The following is a 24,484-nucleotide window of genomic DNA, read 5'->3' as shown; positions in this document are numbered from 1 at the left end:
TGTATTTTGGTCCATAGACTCAGTAAGTCATTGTCTTTGGGAATTTGGTTTTGCAGGGTTTGTAACCTGTACTTGATTGTTTTTTTACTTAATATAAACTCTCTTTAGGAAAAAAAACAACAAGGTTTTAAGTTTTCAAAAGAGTAAAATGGAAGATTTAACCATTTTGTGGTGAAATGATTCGTGCACCATTTATACTGTAATGCAATGTCTGTGACGATGAATATCTATAATTTGGATTGGATGGACTTGAAGTGGTTTTGGTTGGATATTTCCATGTGGATGCATTAGAGCTCCGCCTACAATGGATAGATAGATAAGAGCTTCTCCAATGGTGGTTGTGTGTGTTTCCTAGGTGGCAACCCAAAAAAGACATTTTCATTCCCGTTCTTCCTTAAGTTTAGGAAGAAAAAACAGTTCATCTCCAACGGTGTTGTTTGTGATGTTTTATGAATTAATTTTAGATTCTATTTTAGTACTTTTTAAACTTTATTAGAATTCAAAATGGTTATTTAATATATTAAAATTAATTTAGGTAAGCAAAAGCTTATTATATTGACATTGTAAGGTGAATGTCAAATGTCTCACAAAAATTAAGCCACATCATATTCACATTGATTTAAGAGGTTGGGGTTGGAGAAGAATTTTAATAAAAATGAATTTCTATCCTACATGGACTTAAACATTTATCTTCACATACATTCCATTGGCGAAGCTCTAAGCTTACAGAAAGCGCTTAATTAAAAGTATAATGTCAAGTAAGTGTTAATTCACACTAAAAGACTACAAAATCATTAAGAACTGTCAAAAGGCCATACCAGTTATTGAGGGGAAAAAATCAGAAAATCTACTTCATTAAAGTTGATTAGATTTCACTATCCATTTTAAGAAGAAAAAAATATATGAGAATAAATGTTGTTCCGGAATTAGGTTCGAACCTAGCTTAATTGGGAGTGCGAATTTCGTGCACACTCCTTAACGAGTGTATATTTTAAATTTCAATCTCTACCCTTGATTTAATTTAGGGAGTTAGGTGATGAGGGTCGTGATTCTAAACATGGAGGGTAATGGGACCATCAGTTAAATAATCACCCAATCAGAAAAATACACTCGTTAGAGGAATGTAAACAAATTTGGACTCAGATTAAAGGAAAGCGATTATCTTCAGCCTATTATTACTCAAGATATCCAGATCCTCTAAACCGTATGGAAATAAGGTAATTTGGACTCAGATTACGATAGCTTGACATTGTCAAGGTGAATGTCTAAAACTTGACATTCACCTTGATAATGTCTCACAAAAATTAAGCCACATAATATTCACATTGATTTAAGAGGTTGGGGTTGGAGAAGAATTTTAAACGAGAGGGACGCTATTTATACGGAAGGAAGACAACACAATGTTGGGCCACCGAGAAAACAAATGTTGGCCCAGCAGACGGCCATTTTGCGGCTCGGCCAATACCGTAAATTTATTTTAATTTTTGAACGAAAAGAAAAAAAAAAGAAAAGTGCCACACACACTAGTGAGATTTGGTCAGCAACTGAGAAAAACAAATTGGGTCCATCCAACACTAGTGCAGCTTCATACAAGACCAAAATCTTCAGTTATTATCATTCAAATTTCCGCATCATCATATAATTCTGAGAAATTATCATAGTTACATTTAATCATGTATTGGGATCATTAACGAAGATTAAATGCTCTTCAGATGTGATTAAAGGGTTGTATATCAAGGATGAAATTGAACCACCCTTTCAAATGTTTGCTAAAATGACTCACACGGGTATTCAACCTACTGCCGTTACGTGTAATACTCTTGTACAAGGTCTTTGTAGAATTGGTAAAGTGGGTCGTGCATCCCAACTGTTGTTTCATATTGTTCAATTACAGATACTCTTTGTAGAGGAGGTCTACTTGATCAAGCTTTGATTTTTCTTCTCCTAAAAGCATAGTGATTCAAATGTTGTACTCAACACAATGTAGTCGTTTACACTTCTTTGATCAATGGAAGTTGCAATTCAGGCTGGCTGAATGATGCAAAGAGAGTCTTTAACGAGATGGTTAGTAGAGGCATCTCTGCCAATGTAACTACATATAATTGTATGATTCACGGTTATTTGAACTGATGGGAGATGGGATGACAGAAGATGCTTGGGGTTATTTGAACTTTTGGAAGAGATAAATATAATACCTGATCAGATTACTTAAATCTCAATGATCAACGGTCTATGTTTGGATGGGTTGAAAGAAGCTGTTAAATTGTTTGACTCCATGGTGGATAGAGGCCTTGAGCCAAATGAAATCACCTACAATGTGTTAATCGATGGGCATTGCAGGAACCGTAAGCTGGGTGAAGCTGTGCAGCTATTCAAGAAAATGAAACGAAATGGATTGAAACCCGCAATAGTTGATATTCTATTAAGGGAACTATACCGGGATGGAAGAATGAAGACTGCACAGAGGTTTCGTAATGAGATGCAAACTTCTGGTCAATCTCCAGATGAAGTGACATACACTACCATGATGGACGGTTTCTGCAGGAATGGAAAAATAAAGAATCCATGGAGGTTACAGGAATCTCAGATAGTAATTACATGTACAGCTAGCATTCTTATTCATGGTTTGTGTCAAGCTGCCCAGTTGGAAGATGCGAGAAAGGTTGCCTTCTGTCGTTTGCTTTTGTGCAGGATACCTTGTATTTACAGCATGGAAAGCACTATCCGAAAGAAATACAACAAATAATAATAATAATTACAAAAAAAAATGGAAAGTCTCCTAGAAAAAAATAAAAATAATAATTCTCTCTCTCTTTTTTTTTCTCTCTTTTTTCTTTATTTTTTTGCTTTGTCTTTTTTCCTTCTCTTTTAACTTTAAGCTTTAATTCCAAGGTCTTTAGTATCCAGTTTCAAACCTGTAATACAAAGACACAACCAAAGAGTCGTAAAAAGAACAAATGGAATAATAAAAACCTAAAAATTCTACCTAAGCACAAATCCGCGTCGGCGGCGCCAAAATGATTTTGCCAAGATAGATTCTTATAACATTGATTGTAAGTCCTAAGCATGATGTATCAAAACAACTAAGCTAAGCATACATCATCAAATTAAATAACAACCAATTAATTCAAATCATATTTCAATTTTAGATTAATGTAAAAGTCATAAAAAAATAAAATAAATTACCCCAAGGATGAAATTCAGCCTCCTCCGTCGTCCCAGTGTTGGGTTTAGCTCATCATGATAAAAACACGCTCAAAATATTTATTTATTGCTCAAATGGTGTTTTACAATGAAGAGAAATACAAGAAAATGATATAAAACAGGATTCTGCGACTCACAGAAGGCGTCCAGAATCAACGATAGAGATGAAGTGCTTCTGTCCTTGGAAAACTACGACCCACAAACGACAGTCTTTGTCTTTGTTGGTAAACGACTGCCTTTGGTAGTTTGTTCTTCCTCTTCTTCTTCCTCCTCGAGCAGCAGCAGCAGCAGAACCAGAATCTCCGCAACTTCAATTTTCTTGCTCTGTAGTGCTCTAAACCTCCCCAAATTCTCTCGACAACCCTTCTAGGACACCCAGGGAACTTATTTATACCCAACAGCGACAAGAAATCACGCTCATTAACTCTCCATGATCCTCCATTATTCGGTGTTAAAAGAAAATATTTTCCGAATATTTTCTTCCCTCTCCGAAATGATTCTCCCCACGCGTAACAACTTATGATACTCCCTATTTAGCTTCTTCTAACATCTAAAAACAATATCTACACGCCATCTTCAATGACTAAGTGTCATCCAAACACGAGCAGCACACATCAAACTTGCTGAAAATTCGTGAATATATTTTCATAATCATTCACCCCCCTGTTGCCCTAATTTCTTCCACGTGATTATCCAGCCAAATTCAGTCGAAACATCACCCATACCAGCTCTGTTATGATATACATCTTTCCACCACAAAGTTCAGCGATTGAATCGCACAAAATCACGTCCAAATGCAATCGAGAAAATCTGCCAGTGAAGAGCAAATATTTTCCCGCCAAAATATTTTTTGAATTTGTGAAGAAGGCCACCCCTTATCCAGTGGTCGCCCCTTATCCGTTGTTGGAATCCGAATAACACATGTCCCTTGGGGTGCCTTTAGTAATTTTTCTGGGGTGTTTCCAACACTTTTTCTGGGTTCCTCCGATGCATTTCTGGGGTGTCTTTAGTACTCTATCCTAGGGTGTAAAACACCACTTTTCGAGCCAATTTCGCCGCAAGAGCTTATTTTTTCCAAAAACATCTACAAAAACATAAAATAACACAATAAGTATTTAACCGAGTCTAACAATACAGAACATTAAGAACAAATAGACACATAAATGCGTCTATCACCTAGCACTATCAGTTGGTTCCAAACAAAAATTTATAAAATCCTATAGTTTTATTTTACATTTTCTACATTTTAAAATAAATCAATGTGTTAGCTATGTAAAATTGTGTTACTACTAAAAATGACAAAGAGTTATAAAGATAGGGTGGATTTTTGTATACATGGATTTTGGGTAGGAATATTAGAAATAGTGATTTAGTGTAAAATGTGTTAGGGATGTATAACTAATGATCTCACACTTTCAATAGTTATTTTTTTTATGAATTAATTCCAAATTATGGTAACTATTTCTTAATTTGCTAACCCTTTATATGAGTTACTAGATTTATAATGGATCATTTGAGTTACCAAATAAATTTAGTTAAGAATCCTATTGTTACAAAAACCCAAATTTGGTGTAGTGTATGGCATACTGGTGTATATCTATGTCCATTGCTAAAGAAATCTACAAAGGCATACTGGTGTATATCTATGTCAATCAGGTGTACTAGTATGTACACATCATTAATTATCTATATATGACATTTTTTATTGGTTTTTTGAGAAACTTACACATGCGTTAGGACTCATAATTTCACATCTCATGTACTTTTGATGATCTGGATGACGGATGATGTCTCTGACCATTGCATTGCAACGTCGATGGACGTAGAACTGCAGTACCGATTGATCCAGATACTTGTTGAACATCAGTTCACAAAGTACTTTTCCCACAACCATAACATCTTCCCTGACTGTTGGATCTTCGAGCCTTGTTAGTTCCCAAGCTACAGAGCTGCAGAATCATAAAGGAAATGTTAACATGGTGTACATAGTGGTGCACGTAACTTTTTTTCAATAAGATTCAATCATTCATATAGTGCAAGGTATTGTTTTGTGAACTTACGTCTCGCTTGCATAGTCGAAGAATTTATGTACCTTTCATTTGTCCTGTCTTGGGTCCATGGCATGGTAAATGATGATTGACGGATATATGGCAGTGGGTGATAAGGATGATACTCATTGTCCTTTCTCCTTTTAGGTTCAGGATAGCGTGGTGCAGCATAGCCTGATTCTTATCCCTCTTTTTGAATCCCCTTGCCTTTTTGATCCACTTTCGTCCTAACTTGTCTATTTTTACCCTCGGCAGTGAAATCAGCAGGAAGTTTTTTCTTTGCATTTCTCTTTGGTGGTGTCTTGGACACCCTGCCAGCCGCTATTGTCTTCAACATCTCTGCTTCCTTCATCTTCCCAGCTCTTGTCTTTGCTGGTGGTGTCTTCTGCTCTTCTACTTCTTGACTGCTAAAAAATGCATCTCCATGTTGTTGGATGAACTGCACTGCTTCAGCAACAATCCTTTCTCGTACATCATCATTGGGTAATGATCTTTGCGACGACTCTTCTTTTGGATCTTCTTGGCTCAACAATTGAAAGCTTGGACATTCGTGGATCACGGTTGCCATCTTTTCCTCCACGTTAGATGCTGCCATTCTGTAACAACCTTTTTCAAGCTTTATGAAAACACTTTCAGACAAGTTGTCTAGGAGGTCATTAATTGATGCATAAGGATCATTCTGCTGATCTTCTCCCTGTGTGAGTAAAAGCAGATCTTCTTCAACCGGCAACATGCCTTTAGGGTCCAGCTGCGATTATCGTAGCCTCATCAATTTCAGCTGTTTGAGTGGCATCCTGGTCTTCTTGATATGCAGCTGTCTCTGGCAGAGAAGTGCTGAAAAAATGCATTTTTTTTAGGTGTACACCTTGGTACACATATACAGAAAATGAAAAGAAATGATATCATTTCATACATAGGCTTCTTAGCAGTTTCAGACTCAACACCTTGCCTTGTTCCATCTTTTTCATCCTTCTCTTTATTTGTATTTGACAGAGGAGTGCTAAAAGATTCAAGTTTAGAGAAAAGGTATGAGTTATAGCATACTAGTGTACAACTATCTACACACATAAAAAATAATGACTGCCACATTTAATAAGAGTGATTTTATACCTTCGCTTTTCAGATTTTCCGCCCTCGTCATCACCACCTTTGCTACCCTCTTTGTCAGTGTCATCACCACGCATATCACCACCTTTTCCACCTTGCTGATCATCATCATGCATATCACCAAGGTGGAAAAGGTGGTGATATGCGTGGTGATGACACTGACAAAGAGGGTAGCAAAGGTGGTGATGACGAGGGCGGAAAATCTGAAAAGCGAAGGTATAAAATCACTCTTATTAAATGTGGCAGTCATTATTTTTTATGTGTGTAGATAGTTGTACACTAGTATGCTATAACTCATACCTTTTCTCTAAACTTGAATCTTTTAGCACTCCTCTGTCAAATACAAATAAAGAGAAGGATGAAAAAGATGGAACAAGGCAAGGTGTTGAGTCTGAAACTGCTAAGAAGCCTATGTATGAAATGATATCATTTCTTTTCATTTTCTGTATATGTGTACCAAGGTGTACACCTAAAAAAAATGCATTTTTTCAGCACTTCTCTGCCAGAGACAGCTGCATATCAAGAAGACCAGGATGCCACTCAAACAGCTGAAATTGATGAGGCTACGATAATCGCAGCTGGACCCTAAAGGCATGTTGCCGGTTGAAGAAGATCTGCTTTTACTCACACAGGGAGAAGATCAGCAGAATGATCCTTATGCATCAATTAATGACCTCCTAGACAACTTGTCTGAAAGTGTTTTCATAAAGCTTGAAAAAGGTTGTTACAGAATGGCAGCATCTAACGTGGAGGAAAAGATGGCAACCGTGATCCACGAATGTCCAAGCTTTCAATTGTTGAGCCAAGAAGATCCAAAAGAAGAGTCGTCGCAAAGATCATTACCCAATGATGATGTACGAGAAAGGATTGTTGCTGAAGCAGTGCAGTTCATCCAACAACATGGAGATGCATTTTTTAGCAGTCAAGAAGTAGAAGAGCAGAAGACACCACCAGCAAAGACAAGAGCTGGGAATGAAGGAAGCAGAGATGTTGAAGACAATAGCGGCTGGCAGGGTGTCCAAGACACCACCAAAGAGAATGCAAAGAAAAAACTTCCTGCTGATTTCACTGCCGAGGGTAAAAATAGACAAGTTAGGACGAAAGTGGATCAAAAAGGCAAGGGGATTCAAAAAGAGGGATAAGAATCAGGCTATGCTGCACCACGCTATCCTGAACCTAAAAGGAGAAAGGACAATGAGTATCATCCTTATCACCCACTGCCAGATATCCGTCAATCATCATTTACCATGCCATGGACCCAAGACAGGACAAATGAAAGGTACATAAATTCTTCGACTATGCAAGCGAGACGTAAGTTCACAAAACAATACCTTGCACTATATGAATGATTGAATCTTATTGAAAAAAAGTTACGTGCACCACTATGTACACCATGTTAACATTTCCTTTATGATTCTGCAGCTCTGTAGCTTGGGAACTAACAAGGCTCGAAGATCCAACAGTCAGGGAAGATGTTATGGTTGTGGGAAAAGTACTTTGTGAACTGATGTTCAACAAGTATCTGGATCAATCGGTACTGCAGTTCTACGTCCATCGACGTTGCAATGCAATGGTCAGAGACATCATCCGTCATCCAGATCATCAAAAGTACATGAGATGTGAAATTATGAGTCCTAACGCATGTGTAAGTTTCTCAAAAAACCAATAAAAAATGTCATATATAGATAATTAATGATGTGTACATACTAGTACACCTGATTGACATAGATATACACCAGTATGCCTTTGTAGATTTCTTTAGCAATGGACATAGATATACACCAGTATGCCATACACTACACCAAATTTGGGTTTTTGTAACAATAGGATTCTTAACTAAATTTTATTTGGTAACTCAAATGATCCATTATAAATCTAGTAACTCATATAAAGGGTTAGCAAATTAAGAAATAGTTACCATAATTTGGAATTAATTCATAAAAACTAAATAACTATTGAAAGTGTGAGATCATTAGTTATACATCCCTAACACATTTTACACTAAATCACTATTTCTAATATTCCTACCCAAAATCCATGTATACAAAAATCCACCCTATCTTTATAACTCTTTGTCATTTTTAGTAGTAACACAATTTTACATAGCTAACACATTGATTTATTTTAAAATGTAGAAAATGTAAAATAAAACTATAGGATTTTATAAATCTTTTTGTTTGGAACCAACTGATAGTGCTAGGTGATAGACGCATTTATGTGTCTATTTTGTTCTTAATGTTCTGTATTGTTAGACTCGGTTAAATACTTATTGTGTTATTTTATGTTTTTGTAGATGTTTTTGGAAAAATAAGCTCTTGCGGCGAAATTGGCTCGAAAAGTGGTGTTTTACACCCTAGGATAGAGTACTAAAGACACCCCAGAAATGCAGGAGGAACCCAGAAAAAGTGTTGGAAACACCCCAGAAAAATTACTAAAGGCACCCCAAGGGACATGTGTTATTCGGATTCCAACAACGGATAAGGGGCGACCACTGGATAAGGGGTGGCCTTCTTCACAAATTCAAAAAATATTTTGGCGGGAAAATATTTGCTCTTCACTGGCAGATTTTCTCGATTGCATTTGGACGTGATTTTGTGCGATTCAATCGCTGAACTTTGTGGAAAGATGTAATATATCATAACAGAGCTGGTATGGGTGATTGTTTCGACTGAATTTGGCTGGATAATCACGTGGAAGAAATTAGGGCAACACGGGTTTGAAAATGATATTCACGAATTTTCAGCAAGTTTGATGTGTGCTGCTCGTGTTTGGATGACACTTAGTCATTGAAGATGCGTGTAGAAGCTAAATAAGGGAGTATCATAAGTTGTTTACGCGTGGAGAATCATTTCAGGGAAGAAAATATTCGGAAAATATTTTCTTTTAACACCGAATAATGGAGGATCATGGAGAGTTAATGAGCGTGATTTCTTGTCGCTGTTGGGTATAAATAAGTTCCCTGGGTGTCCTAGAAGGGTTGTCGAGAGAATTTGGGGAGGTTTAGAGCACTACAGAGCAAGAAAATTGAAGTTGCGGAGATTCTGGTTCTGCTGCTGCTGCTGCTCGAGGAGGAAGAAGAAGAGGAAGAACAAACTACCAAAGGCAGTCGTTTACCAACAAAGACAAAGACTGTCGTTTGTGGGTCGTAGTTTTCCAAGGACAGAAGCACTTCATCTCTATCGTTGATTCTGGACGCCTTCTGTGAGTCGCAGAATCCTGTTTTATATCATTTTCTTGTATTTCTCTTCATTGTAAAACACCATTTGAGCAATAAATAAATATTTTGAGCGTGTTTTTATCATGATGAGCTAAACCCAACACTGGGACGACGGAGGAGGCTGAATTTCATCCTTGGGGTAATTTATTTTATTTTTTTATGACTTTTACATTAATCTAAAATTGAAATATGATTTGAATTAATTGGTTGTTATTTAATTTGATGATGTATGCTTAGCTTAGTTGTTTTGATACATCATGCTTAGGACTTACAATCAATGTTATAAGAATCTATCTTGGCAAAATCATTTTGGCGCCGCCGACGCGGATTTGTGCTTAGGTAGAATTTTTAGGTTTTTATTATTCCATTTGTTCTTTTTACGACTCTTTGGTTGTGTCTTTGTATTACAGGTTTGAAACTGGATACTAAAGACCTTGGAATTAAAGCTTAAAGTTAAAAGAGAAGGAAAAAAGACAAAGCAAAAAAATAAAGAAAAAAGAGAGAGAGAATTATTATTTTTATTTTTTTCTAGGAGACTTTCCATTTTTTTTTGTAATTATTATTATTATTTGTTGTATTTCTTTCGGATAGTGCTTTCCATGCTGTAAATACAAGGTATCCTGCACAAAAGCAAACGACAGAAGGCAACCTTTCTCGCATCTTCCAACTGGGCAGCTTGACACAAACCATGAATAAGAATGCTAGCTGTACATGTAATTACTATCTGAGATTCCTGTAACCTCCATGGATTCTTTATTTTTCCATTCCTGCAGAAACCGTCCATCATGGTAGTGTATGTCACTTCATCTGGAGATTGACCAGAAGTTTGCATCTCATTACGAAACCTCTGTGCAGTCTTCATTCTTCCATCCCGGTATAGTTCCCTTAATAGAATATCAACTATTGCGGGTTTCAATCCATTTCGTTTCTTGAATAGCTGCACAGCTTCACCCAGCTTACGGTTCCTGCAATGCCCATCGATTAACACATTGTAGGTGATTTCATTTGGCTCAAGGCCTCTATCCACCATGGAGTCAAACAATTTAACAGCTTCTTTCAACCCACCATCCAAACATAGACCGTTGATCATTGAGATTTAAGTAATCTGATCAGGTATTATATTTATCTCTTCCAAAAGTTCAAATAACCCCAAGCATCTTCTGTCATCCCATCTCCCATCAGTTCAAATAACCGTGAATCATACAATTATATGTAGTTACATTGGCAGAGATGCCTCTACTAACCATCTCGTTAAAGACTCTCTTTGCATCATTCAGCCAGCCTGAATTGCAACTTCCATTGATCAAAGAAGTGTAAACGACTACATTGTGTTGAGTACAACATTTGAATCACTATGCTTTTAGGAGAAGAAAAATCAAAGCTTGATCAAGTAGACCTCCTCTACAAAGAGTATCTGTAATTGAACAATATGAAACAACAGTTGGGATGCACGACCCACTTTACCAATTCTACAAAGACCTTGTACAAGAGTATTACACGTAACGGCAGTAGGTTGAATACCCGTGTGAGTCATTTTAGCAAACATTTGAAAGGGTGGTTCAATTTCATCCTTGATATACAACCCTTTAATCACATCTGAAGAGCATTTAATCTTCGTTAATGATCCCAATACATGATTAAATGTAACTATGATAATTTCTCAGAATTATATGATGATGCGGAAATTTGAATGATAATAACTGAAGATTTTGGTCTTGTATGAAGCTGCACTAGTGTTGGATGGACCCAATTTTGTTTTTCTCAGTTGCTGACCAAATCTCACTAGTGTGTGTGGCACTTTTCTTTTCTTTTTTTCTTTTCGTTCAAAAATTAAAATAAATTTACGGTATTGGCCGAGCCGCAAAATGGCCGTCTGCTGGGCCAACATTTGTTTTCTCGGTGGCCCAACATTGTGTTGTCTTCCTTCCGTATAAATAGCGTCCCTCTCGTTTAAAATTCTTCTCCAACCCCAACCTCTTAAATCAATGTGAATATTATGTGGCTTAATTTTTGTGAGACATTATCAAGGTGAATGTCAAGTTTTAGACATTCACCTTGACAATGTCAAGCTATCGTAATCTGAGTCCAAATTACCTTATTTCCATACGGTTTAGAGGATCTGGATATCTTGAGTAATAATAGGCTGAAGATAATCGCTTTCCTTTAATCTGAGTCCAAATTTGTTTACATTCCTCTAACGAGTGTATATTTTTCTGATTGGGTGATTATTTAACTGATGGTCCCATTACCCTCCATGTTTAGAATCACGACCCTCATCACCTAACTCCCTAAATTAAATCAAGGGTAGAGATTGAAATTTAAAATATACACTCGTTAAGGAGTGTGCACGAAATTCGCACTCCCAATTAAGCTAGGTTCGAACCTAATTCCGGAACAACATTTATTCTCATATATTTTTTTCTTCTTAAAATGGATAGTGAAATCTAATCAACTTTAATGAAGTAGATTTTCTGATTTTTTTCCCCTCAACAACTGGTATGGCCTTTTGACAGTTCTTAATGATTTTGTAGTCTTTTAGTGTGAATTAACACTTACTTGACATTATACTTTTAATTAAGCGCTTTCTGTAAGCTTAGAGCTTCGCCAATGGAATGTATGTGAAGATAAATGTTTAAGTCCATGTAGGATAGAAATTCATTTTTATTAAAATTCTTCTCCAACCCCAACCTCTTAAATCAATGTGAATATGATGTGGCTTAATTTTTGTGAGACATTATCAAGGTGAATGTCAAGTTTTAGACATTCACCTTGACAATGTCAAGCTATCCTAATAAGCTTTTGCTTACCTAAATTAATTTTAATATATTAAATAACCATTTTGAATTATAATAAAGTTTAAAAAGTACTAAAATAGAATCTAAAATTAATTCATAAAACATCACAAACAACACCGTTGGAGATGAACTATTTTTTCTTCCTAAACTTAAGGAAAAACCGGAATGAAAATGTCTTTTTTGGGTTGCCACCTAGGAAACACACACAACCACCATTGGAGAAGCTCTTATCTATCTATCCATTGTAGGCGGAGCTCTAATGCATCCACATGGAAATATCCAACCAAAACCACTTCAAGTCCATCCAATCCAAATTATAGATATTCATCGTCACAGACATTGCATTACAGTATAAATGGTGCACGAATCATTTCACCACAAAATGGTTAAATCTTCCATTTTACTCTTTTGAAAACTTAAAACCTTGTTGTTGTTTTTTTCCTAAAGAGAGTTTATATTAAGTAAAAAAACAATCAAGTACAGGTTACAAACCCTGCAAAACCAAATTCCCAAAGACAATGACTTACTGAGTCTATGGACCAAAATACAAATACTGCAGCAGTTAGACACAAACAAGGTTATGGTACCATTTTCTCATAAGTCGTAAACAATTAAATTGGACACAAACTAGGTTACAGTACCATATTCTCATAAGTCGTAAACAATCAAGATTGCAGGCCAAAACAAAGTGATTGCAACCGGTTGCAGCGCAAAAACGAACACTGCATCCCAATTCAAAGACGATGATATATGCTGAAGAGTAAAAAGTCTTGTTAGCTATATCAAGATTTTAATCTATTGATGTAGTTTGTATCTTAATCGTTTAAGAATTGTGTTGATGTTCTCCCTTCAATGGAAGAACGTTCTTGATTAATAAGGAGAGATTAGGTTTGGACCTCCTTTAATTCCATTAAAGGAAAGCAATTATCTTTCGGCTTTGCTAGACATACCGTGAGAAATTTCACCGTGAGGGGGTGGGGTTTCTATTTTCTGTGGGCCCAGGGGACACGTGTCGACATATTATTGGAGGACATGTGTCCACATTTTTTGTGTCCCCCGGTCAATTCCACGGGATTTTCATCCCGGTGGATCTATTTAAGGTGATCGTTGTTGATTATCTGTCGCCTTACTATTACTCAAAATTGTCGGATCCTCTAACCGGATGGAATATGGGAAGCTGGAAGAGGACACGCGTCGATATATCATTGGGGGACATGGAGGGATAGAGAAGAAGGGGACGGGGATCTAGAGCCGAGGCCAACCATACAATAGATGTCGGTATACAATATTGGAAGTCTAATCGGTCGGTCAAGGATGATGACAGATGTCCCTAGTCTGTTTGTGAAATATCCCCACATGCTAGACCGCTTTACACTGAATAGTTGTTGCAACATCTAGGGTTTCGATTTCTACTGTAAATCATCTCATTCTAATCCTCTCTCTCCTGGCTGCAATTTGGGAATAGTCTCAGAAGAACCCTAATAGTCTGTCTGTCTGTCTGTTTTGGAATTCACAGAGTTTGGTTGAAGAAATCACAAAGATGATGAGATCGCAGATGGAGGCAATTATCTTTCAGCACGAGACACCGGAACAGAGGGAGAATCGTTTGAAAGAAGCTGAAGCAAGAAAGGTTGAGACGCGTAAGAGGGTAATAGAGGCGTTGAAGAGGAGGAGGGAAGAGTTTGACCAGCAGATGGAGGAGAGTATCAAAAAGGCGCGTGAAGAGATGACGATGGGGATCCCAGAAACTGGGTACTGGGAGCATCCGCATAAGGTTTGGTTGAGAAAGCACGAGGAGCGTTGTCAGGAGTTGGTCGCACAGGGGCACATCAGGATGCCCGATGTCGTGATTCCCGGGTTTGATGGTCCTAGCTCTCGGGTGGAGAGGATCCATCCCGGTACTGAGGTGGAGAAAATGATTAGGAAGACATCTGGGATCTGTTTTGAAGATTGATGAAGAAGAAGAAGAAGAAGAGATGTTAATCATCGTTAATTAGTTATTACTAGTATTAAGTAATTTGCTACGTAATGTAATTAAAGTCTGTTTAGGGTTATTGGGTACTCTAGTATTAAGTAATTTGTTATTTTCCAGTATGGACCTGCCTTGGTGTTGAATCTTATATTACTGTCTGAGAAATTTTCAGTGTTACTTTTTTCACTGTTGGATGAAATTTTCATTAAGCCAGACATGCAGCTATGTCTCACTGAGTAGTCTGAAAGAAATTTAGATGATATTGAATTTTAAACTTGAAAAGAATCATGATCCGAGACAGACATTTGCATTCTTTACAGGAAAAAAATTAAAGAAATTCCATTAATTGATACTTCTAAACCTGTAACTAATCTTCTCTACACACCCTAAGCCTGCAAATACAAAGAAAAGAATCATAATTAAGAACACAAAAAAAGGAAGGAAGCATTGTTCAATGGCTGAGTAGACTATAAAAGAAACATATATACCTTCTCACTTGATTCTAAGATATTCCTGTAATCCAAATTCCAGTCTGGCGTGCGGCAAGGCACCAGAACTCATCATATTTTAAAAGCTGAGATGCAAATTGCAGAACACAGTACAGAAAAGAAAACCTCTGCGGCAACATCTTTACCTTACCCAGCTCTTGAATGAACGTCGCCTTCCACAATAAAGTGGGCTTGGCATCTCCTACGCTCTCACTTTGTATGGAGGAGGTATCTTGAGGGTTTTCAGAAAGAGGAGGTGCAACGAGAAAATTCATTGCTGCATGTAGTGACTTCTTTCCTAGGATGACATTGTCGCATAAAGTTGAAAGATACAAAACGGACCTATGTAGCAACACTACGGAATTCAAGCTTAAATTCCCTACTACATAGCAATGACTATAAAATCTTAATGGAGAGGGATAGGTAAAAACTTACATGCCTGATGGGCAAACAGATAAACCGCTACCTAACTGGAGACCTCTAATTGAAGACACCTGTTCAGAACACAGAGCTGGAAAGAGACATACGTAAATGATTAACTTCATCTCAGCATGATAACAAATATAATACAGAGGGAGAAAAGCTTACATACATCTAAAGAACAAAAAGCTGTGAGGGACTGGATCAAGGGCTTAATCAAAATACTCCATGTCAAAGAAGGGAGCTTAATTATTCTACAATATGTACATGTTGAACCAACAATACAAAAACCAAGGAAGCATTGTTCAATGGCTGAGTAGACTCTAGAAGAAACATACCTTGTCACTTGATTCTAAGATATTCCTGTAATCCAAATTCCCGTCTGGCGTGGGGCAAGAGGTGATGCCTCCTCCTGATAAAGCCTGCAATATTGAAACTGAACTCTCAAAGTCAGGAAGGCACCAGAACCCATCAATTTGTACTCGTTTGACAGAAAGCGCAGGTTGCCAAGTAATACAATCACTCACGGCGGATTGTTCCCTGCAGAAACAATGTAAATAGTGAATCCTTCGGTAGACACGTCCCAGTGTATTTATTGATGCTTACTGCAAATTGCAACATGGGCACACAAGAGTCTAAAAGGTCCAATTCAGTTTGCTTCAATTGGTTTATACCTGAAATATAATTCTTTTTCATCAAAAGAATTTCTCGATGTTAATTCTTTACCAGTTACCAGTGGTATAGCATTTTACCAAAAGTCAATTTTTTTGAGAACCGAACGGCAAGCGGATCACACTTGCGTCTAGACTACGTCGGTTTATTACTCCTATGGAGCATAAATTTCGTAACGAAACGGCAAGTCAGCAGGCGCATCGCGCATGCATGCTATACTAGTTATTATAAATGAAATTCAATAATACCTTACTGGTGTGACAATATCCAATACTTTTGCTGCCGCAGGGATGTGGGATGAGAAGATGGCAGCGAGAGACCGGGTCAAGCAACGAAGGAATCCTGGTTGCAGTTCCATAGAGGTTGACTGTGAAGTGCATGAATTTGTTGTCCAAGATAAGAAGCATCCTAAATGTAATGCCATTTACAAAGTTCTCGAATGTATTATGAAGAACATGAAAAATGATGGCTACGGAACCTCCGTTTGAACTATAAAAAACGATTGGATTCTACAGTCAAAACTATTATCTCTTGTCAAAAACCCTTCTCCGGGGACAAAACTAACAAATCGGGACAAAACTACAGGAACTTCTTCCTCTCAAAGAAGTTCTTCAAATGCCATACCTGCAAGCCTGCTACTGATAAGCAGACCAACAGTGACAAGAAACCTAACCACGCCATTTTAGAATTGATTGCTCGATTGATGCCTTGCATTTCTTCCTCCCTGAAACACGCAAAAGTAAATGGGTCTCAGAATGTAATGAAACAACTAAAGCAAAACAAAGTAGTTCATTCTATCCCTAGGAAAATAAATCCTATGGATTGTATATCGTTCACGGAGATGAATCATTTCGTCATGAACTGATCTGACCACGTCTTCTAGCTTCCTCAGCTCCATTTCCATGAACTGTACAAAAAAAGTGTAAACGGTTATAAACACGAGCATGGCAAAGTTCCCTTATAGTTTGTTGAACTAAAAACGAGACTCTAAATAGCAACGAAACTAGGGCAGGTGTTCTCAGCATTCAAACAACAACCTCAGTTCACCTGCATCGTAGTTTGTACAAGGTACAAGAACATGTAAGATAACACTTAATAAACATGTTCTTGTACAAGGTATCTCTTTTGTGCACAGCATACTATTTGGAAGACAAGGGGTCAGAAAACCCTACATAAAGAGCACCTTTAACTGCTGCACAACGGTGAAAAGCTTGTGGAAGTTCGCCCTGGCTGTAGATTGGATAACAGAAGAGGTTAGATAATATAAATCACCAAGGCCAAATAGATGCTTTTGAAAAAAAAAAATTCCCAGTGAACAATTTAAAATAACACATTTGTGGGAAGGTAAAGGTATTGTGCAGAAAAATTTTGGGCATCTAATCAGGAAACTGTATAGCTGACCTGCCAACCAACGAGTGGAAAAGAGCTAAACTCGCTATTCCATCTTTAGTCTTGATGAGGTTCTTACAAAGCTCCGGTTTCTCCTGATCATAAGCCGCCATTGCTATCGCACATAGAATCATCCTGAAACGGTGGTCATGATGAATTTTAGTTTCCAAATCAAAGAAAATTAAGGTAGGCAATCACGTGCAAGGAACTATTTCTTCCAGTGTTCAAGATCTTTTTCAACTTGTCTGATAGACTCCAAATTTTGAATAGTAGTACATTGACTATTCAAAATTTGTAATTGATTTCAATATTACCAAAATGAGTGGCATTCCAATCACAAAGAGCAAATTTAACATTCCTTAAGCTATTAGTGAATTGAAAAGCATGTGAACCTCTAATGTTAGTTTAATAGGATTCTTTATGACCTCATGAGAGGTAGGATCCCTGAACCAGCATTTGAAATATCTGCAAGGCCTTTTACCTTGATGACTATTAGAATCAGTGCAAGATAATAGGTATATGGTCTGAACCGATAGTATTTATATGGATAAGCTTAGAATGCTCATAGTGTTGTAACCATAAGCCATTTACTAAAGCTCTATCTATCCAGTCTGGCTTGAATCAAATCATTACCAGACTGCCTATTAGACCATGTATATTTAGATCCAACAAACCCTAAGTCAGACAATTGTTGTATCCCTGGAAATTCCGTAGTGGTAGGGTTGGATATGTGGATGTTTCATAATCATTCATAGTGATACTTAGATCCCCATTGAGCAACCATGGGGTGTTAGCCCTACTACCAATTTCTCCAATGTAGTTCCACTGTTGTAACCTTTCTCATCACGGTATGTGGAACCATATAGAAAGGTTACTAAGAACTCAGGTTTACTAGGGTCAGCAGACAACCATAGCATTGACCATTTTATCAGTATTTTGAAGAATTTCAAAATTAAAACCAGATTTCCCCAAGGGAGCAATTCCACCTGAGATACCAGTTGATGGATAGACCCAATTATTAGGGTAGCTGTATCTTCTCATGTATTGTTTCATTTTTGGGAAATCATTTTTAGTTTCACATAAAAAAAAATAATGTCAGGATTTTGACTTTTAATAAGGTTTGATAGACTAGTTCTGGTATTTGGGTTGCCAAATCCCTGGCAGTTCCACGACAAAATCCTCATTGTAAGACACAGAGGATGAGCAGAATGTTGCTCAATTTTAACACCAAACCAATCTACAACTCTTAACAGAAGAATACTATAGTTAGAGCAATTATTAAGACTATGCACACAATGGGAACTAGCTCTATAATAAGAGACCCAAAGCAAGCAATTCAAGACATTCCAGCTAACAGGGGTATATAACAGTACTGAACCAAATAATCAGTAATTCCACTAATCACAAGAATAATAGATTCAATATAATGTCAGCACAGGCTATGTGGGGTGTTATCAAACAATAATTGGGCGAAATTGAAATTAACACAGGGATGATAGTCTTAGCAGTAGTAATAAGAGTATCAGGTTTAGTTAAATCACAGAAAATCAAGACTGAAACAGATAAATAGTGCAAATTAGAATTTTTGGAAACCCTAAAATTTGAAATTGGGATATAAAGATTCAGAAGACTGACCCAATTTGCTGCAACCCCAAGCATGTTGATTGTATGATTATCATTTGCAGTGAGTTGATGATCCAATCCATTCCTCTCCACCTCTTCCATCTGATTCTCAGCCGATTCTTCCGTCTCTTCAATATGGTTTGTGAAGTTCTGAGTTGTGAGTGGTTTTGAGTAGGGTCGAAAACCCTTCAGTTCTTCTCTATCCTGTTATCTTTGTGACTTATCGTTCGATGGAGATGTTACGCGTGTCATTTGCATTCTATCGTGGACCCGAAATGGACTGCTCGGATTAGTCGATTAGATGCAATGCCACATTTTGGGGTGCAAACTTCAGTTTACTGCGCAGCAAGTAATTTTGTTTTGACTTTGGGAGCTCATAAAGGATTTCTGACACGCATGGTGGAGGTCTGGAAATCAAACGCTGCTAATGGGGGCACCGGAAGCGAGGGTATCGTTTCATATGAGATAAAAGAGTTGTTGCTACGTCAGCAAGAAGGGAACGATCAAACTTCTCGGTGTTCCACAAATTCATGATGTATTAGTATACTTTAAAGGTATGACTGCAAATCTTCTTTCTATTAGTCAAATTTGTGACAAAGGCCATCAGGTTGTCTTCAATGCAAATGAATGTGACATTGTGGACAAAACTGGGAAAGTAATTTTTTAAGGAACTCATGGTAAAAACAAGTGTTGTCTTCTTGATACTCTGTTTAGCAACCGTTGCAATTTGACTAAGGTGGAATCTAAACATCTTTGGCATGAGCGTTTTGGTCACATCAATTATCGTCTTCTAACTAAGATCATTAACAAAGAACTTGTTAGAGGCATTCTCAAAATCAACGCAAAGGTTGAAGGTGTATGTGGTGCCTGTCAAAAGGGTAAGCAAACGAAAGTTCACCATAAATCATCTCGAGATATTCTCACTAAAGCTCCACTTGATTTAATTCACATGGATCTCTTCGGACCAATTCAACAACCCACTATTGCTGGTAAGAAGTATGCTTTAGTAATGGTAGATGATTACACCAGATTCACTTGGGTTGCATTCTTATCTCATAAGAATGAAATTCTTGGTGAATTCAAGATTATTGTTAAAAGGATCCAGAACGAACAAGGTCCCAACCTAAAGAAAATTAGAAGCGATCGTGGAACTGAATTCAAAGACACCAAGGTATTTGAATTCTATGACGAACTGGGGATCATTCAACAATACTCACCACCTATCACTCCTCAAGCTAATAGAGTTGCTGAAAGAAATAATAGGAATATTCAGGAAATGGCCAGGGTAATGCTCCATAGCAAAAACTTACCTTTAAGATTTTGGGGAGAAGCTGTTTTCACAGCATGCTATTTGATCAACCGTGTGCATTTACGGTCTAAAACCCTTAACACTCCTTATGAATTGTGGCATGGAAGGAAACCAAGCCTACACTCCTTAAATTTTGAAGCCTAGGCCTCATAAACACGAATTTTCTACTTAGGGCAGTTTCGAGTGTACATTCGAATAATACACACTCGAAAAGACTCGAACGCTATAATTTAGCTCAACAGGTTTCTATTTTTATTGGAAACCTGCTAATGATCAGGACATGTTGGTCTATAGACCCAGATGATCTTGATATTTTAGCAAAATTTTGAAATCTAGGCCTCATAAACAAGATTTGTCTACTTAGAGCAGTTTCGAGTGTACATTCGAAAAATACACACTCGAAAAGACTCGAACGCTATAATTTATCTCAAGAGGTGTCTATTTTGATTGAAAACATGCTATTGATCAGGACATGTTGGTCTATAGACCCACATGATCTTGATATGTTAGCCAAGTTTTGAAGGCTAGGCCTCATAAACACGAATTTTCTACTTAGAGCAGTTTCGAGTGTACATTCAAATAATACACACTCGAAAAGACTCGAACACTCTAATTTAGCTCAACCGGTGTCTATTTTTATTGGAAACATGCTAATGATCAGAACATGTTGGTCTATAGACCCAGATGATCTTGATATTTTAGCTAAATTTTGAAGTCTAGGCCTCATAAACAAGATTTGTCTACTTAGAGAAGTTTCGAGTGTACATTCGAAAAATACACACTCGAAAAGACTCGAACGTTATAATTTATCTCAAGAGGTGTCTATTTTGATTGGAAACATGCTAATTATCAGGACATGTTGGTTTATAGACCCACATGATCTTGATATTTTAGCCAAGTTTTGAAGCCTAGGCCTCATAAACACGAATTTTCTACTTAGAGCAGTTTCGAGTGTTGATGAGTGCTAAAAAGTGCATATTTCTATATATTTTTCTTGGCAATTAACTCATCTTTTGTGCATTAATTATACATTTTATCCCATATTCTGTATTTTCTTTGTTTTCAAGAATAAATATTTTTATTAATTAATTTTGCATTTTTAGGTACTAAATAAAGTTTGGATGGAATTACGGAGCGAAAAGAGCAGAAAAGTGGTGGAAGCCGAGAAGAATTACGCAAGGAAGCTGTGAAGAATGTTGTGCGCAAGACCAAAAGGCTAGAAATGGGCTCAACAAGGAGGGAATTGTTCTTAAAGAAGATATGGGCTTGGCATACCCAAGGCCCAAACCCCTCACCCAAACCCATTTCCAATATCCATACCCGTCTTCAGCCGTCAGATTGCATGAGTGATGTTCACGTCCAAATATAAATTATTACAATTTACTTATTTAAGAATCAAAAAGTAAAAAATGTACCAAGGAAAAAAATAAGAAAATCATCATTAGTGATATATTGGATAAAAGAAACCGTATTGTATCTATGAGCATACCTGAATAATAGAAGCATATTAATGATATTTTAACGAATTTTCATGGAACATGCCCAGATAAAAACTCTGTGTTTAACACCTAAGACTACATGAGATATGACACTACCTGAGATAAGACAAGAACACGGGCTGAAAAAGTTGAAACAATATCAAAAATTAGACAAAAGACTGGGATGACATCGCATCTAGACAATTTTTTGGATTAGGTGATACTGGCGAAATCAACAATGCAGGGAAGAATGCTACAACTGATCTACTCTCATGTGAAAGAAAACTATTTGAAGCTTATTTATCGGAGAAAACTTTCAAAGAAGATTCATAGCCTAATGAGGGGTCAGATGCAAAAGAACTACATAGACATCTTTGCAGCGTTAAAAAAATAGACAATTTTTGTTTTCCAGATATTGTTTTGAAGAAGAAAATACTAAAAGAAATAGACGGAGAAGTGGTTTCATTCCTAGGAAAATAAGTAACAAAACAGATATATATAAATATATATATATAGCATGATAATATGGTCTTTTTCCGAACCATGGATCCAAATATTATTACAAAGATGAACGAAAGTAAAAGAAAAAAAAACATATGTTGTGAACATTTAAAGAACATTTAACAAAAATACAGTATAAACATGGATAAAATCTGAGATCATGAAAGAAAGAAAATATCCAAAGAAGGTCTTGCGGTATATAAAACTAAAGAATGAATGTGGGAATTCGATCGAAATTCAAAGACATATAGATTCAAATAGGATTAAAAGGTAATGTCATGCTACGTTTTACGTTAAACTTTATGGTTGTTTTCATGTCGTTTTCTAATCAACATATATTACTGCTTTTTTATTTTGGTTAAACGTGATATATGTACCAATGAAGACTACAATAGGTATGAATATGTATTTATCTAGGTCTTTTAATTATATTTTTATTTGGAATTTTTGATTTACTCTTTGATAAGAGTTAATTTTTTTCGTCTGCAATTTTGTTAATGAGTTTCTACAAATTTTTATATATAATCATATTACTTAATGATTTATTTTGCTGGTTAGTTGCTCGCATTGTTGCCATATTATTTTGTTAGTATCAATCCTTTTACCACCTATCTTCTTTGAAGATAATACATAGTATAAAAATAAATTGAAAAGAGAGGGCCCCGAAGATACCTAGTAACAACATAAAACTATTCTAACTAATAAAGTCAAGGACAACATAAACTAAGAACTTCAGATTCAATCCTAATCCACTTTAGAGTAACATATCGAAAAAGCTTTCACAAGTAACAATTTTCTTAACGGAGCCAACCACCGTTACCATATCTCCATATACTACTTTTCTTGTTAAATTTTCTCCGGATCAAGCCACTTGATCTTTGACCTATATACATATATAGATACACATCTAGGTTAACGCAAGTTACATACAAATACAAATGAAAAACACATTAAAGTTTATACGAATCTTACCATTTGACTCCTTTAACAGTCGTCTCAGTCTCAGCACCACTGGCCATGTGATATGTTCTTTTAAGAGTAGAATTCTTGAAATAGATCAAAAGTGAATTTTAGCGTGAAATCATGTCCTATCTTGCAACAATTGATATCTTTAAGATATTTTATCATAAACCCTCATTTAATTTAGCAAAACCGAATGTTTATGAGCCGATTTTCTAACAAGAAATAACTTTATCATTTTCTTTATGAAGACATCTCCCATGATTGCTTTGACCCAAAAGGAAGGAACTTCAGCCGGACCTTTGATATGCAGACCTCTATGACAAATTTCAAGAAACCTATTTAGATCAAAACTTATAATGAAGGTAAATCAAATGTAAGATCTATATATAGCTAATGTAGCATATATGATATATAAATCTCTTTATTATCAGCACTAGTCTTTTGCATTTAAATAGTAATACCTGCATTCATCTCCTTATTCTTCTTTATTATCCAAAATGCAGCACCCTTTTCATATTAAAAAGTTACAAAGACTGAAATATAGGATAATTAGAGCATCACCAATAGAAGGTGAAAATATATTTTTCAGTGACACATAGGATTTTAGACCCTCATTTAGTATAAATGCATCTCCAATAGTTAGGTCCTACAAATTAGGAGAGATGAAATACTAAATATGAATGTATTAAAAAAGTCTTAACTACACTTCAGAATGACCCCTAACTAATTCCATGTCATCAATTTTATTTTCAAAAAATGATTTTTAATATAAAATCATGCTAGAAAAAATCCTTTTATGTTTATCCAAATTAAAAACACATAACATAACCTTGACTGTTGGAGATGAATTTTAGGAAAAGGATTTTATTTGGGTTATGTTTGAAAACCCCAATAAATGGAAGTCTAAAAATAGAATTCACATACAGTTTTTTTGACCTACTGTTGGAGATGTTCTAAGAAGTGGAAACCTGTTAATCAAGTGTACACGTTTTATTACATCCTAAGATTCGGTAAGATCAAACGGCTACGAAAGTGACCTAATACGAAACTAAAACTTAGATATGGCTTGGGATAATAAGACGAAGCCACATCATGTGTGGAGAATTCGTCATTTCAAATGCGAGAGGCCATATGTGAATTTGAATGAAACATGGAATGGACCACTGATAATGATAAACATGGAACTTAATTTTTTTCGATCCCGACTTTGGCAAAGGGGGTAAATAAATAACCTCGCTAATAAAAATAAATTAGTCTTTAAAGGCCATACATGAATTTAAATGAATAATAACTAAATT

At 36.4% G+C, this 24,484-nt stretch overlaps 3 protein-coding genes across 25 annotated transcripts; 1 reads left to right on the top strand and 2 right to left on the bottom strand.

Moving 5' to 3' along the window:
- The first annotated feature begins 2,218 nt into the window (after positions 1–2,218).
- Positions 2,219–2,746, top strand: LOC113350576 (pentatricopeptide repeat-containing protein At1g62670, mitochondrial-like). The gene has a single exon (XM_026594722.1). It carries the CDS (start codon positions 2,219–2,221, stop codon positions 2,744–2,746), a length of 528 nt encoding a protein of 175 aa, XP_026450507.1.
- A 7,395-nt stretch (positions 2,747–10,141) lies between these two features.
- On the bottom strand, positions 10,142–10,666 carry LOC113350575 (pentatricopeptide repeat-containing protein At1g62670, mitochondrial-like). The gene has a single exon (XM_026594721.1). It carries the CDS (start codon positions 10,664–10,666, stop codon positions 10,142–10,144), a length of 525 nt encoding a protein of 174 aa, XP_026450506.1.
- A 3,914-nt stretch (positions 10,667–14,580) lies between these two features.
- On the bottom strand, positions 14,581–19,141 carry LOC113346615 (rab escort protein 1-like). 23 transcript variants are annotated; one of them, XR_003358566.1, is made up of 8 exons: positions 18,948–19,140; positions 17,325–17,447; positions 16,961–17,153; positions 16,172–16,830; positions 15,779–15,791; positions 15,590–15,687; positions 14,832–15,342; positions 14,581–14,735 (listed from the first exon to the last, which is right to left on the bottom strand). XR_003358566.1 is itself a non-coding variant. In XM_026590081.1 (7 exons), the coding sequence occupies exons 1-5, from the start codon at positions 19,016–19,018 to the stop codon at positions 16,606–16,608; spliced, it is 330 nt and encodes a 109-aa protein (XP_026445866.1). In that variant the 5' UTR covers positions 19,019–19,139; the 3' UTR covers positions 14,581–14,735; positions 14,832–15,791; positions 16,172–16,605. The 23 variants fall into 23 exon arrangements, 2 of the variants coding, with proteins under 2 accessions (XP_026445866.1, XP_026445865.1); XR_003358565.1 differs by having other exon boundaries at positions 15,590–15,673; XR_003358555.1 differs by having other exon boundaries at positions 14,832–15,186; positions 15,267–15,342; positions 15,590–15,791; positions 18,948–19,139.
- Positions 19,142–24,484: the final 5,343 nt, after the last annotated feature.

This window comes from Papaver somniferum, chromosome 2, assembly GCF_003573695.1.
Source record: "Papaver somniferum cultivar HN1 chromosome 2, ASM357369v1, whole genome shotgun sequence".
Classification (NCBI taxonomy): Eukaryota; Viridiplantae; Streptophyta; class Magnoliopsida; order Ranunculales; family Papaveraceae; genus Papaver; species Papaver somniferum.
The sequence above is the reverse complement of the archived record's forward strand: the minus strand, read 5'-3'. Positions and strand labels throughout refer to the sequence as shown.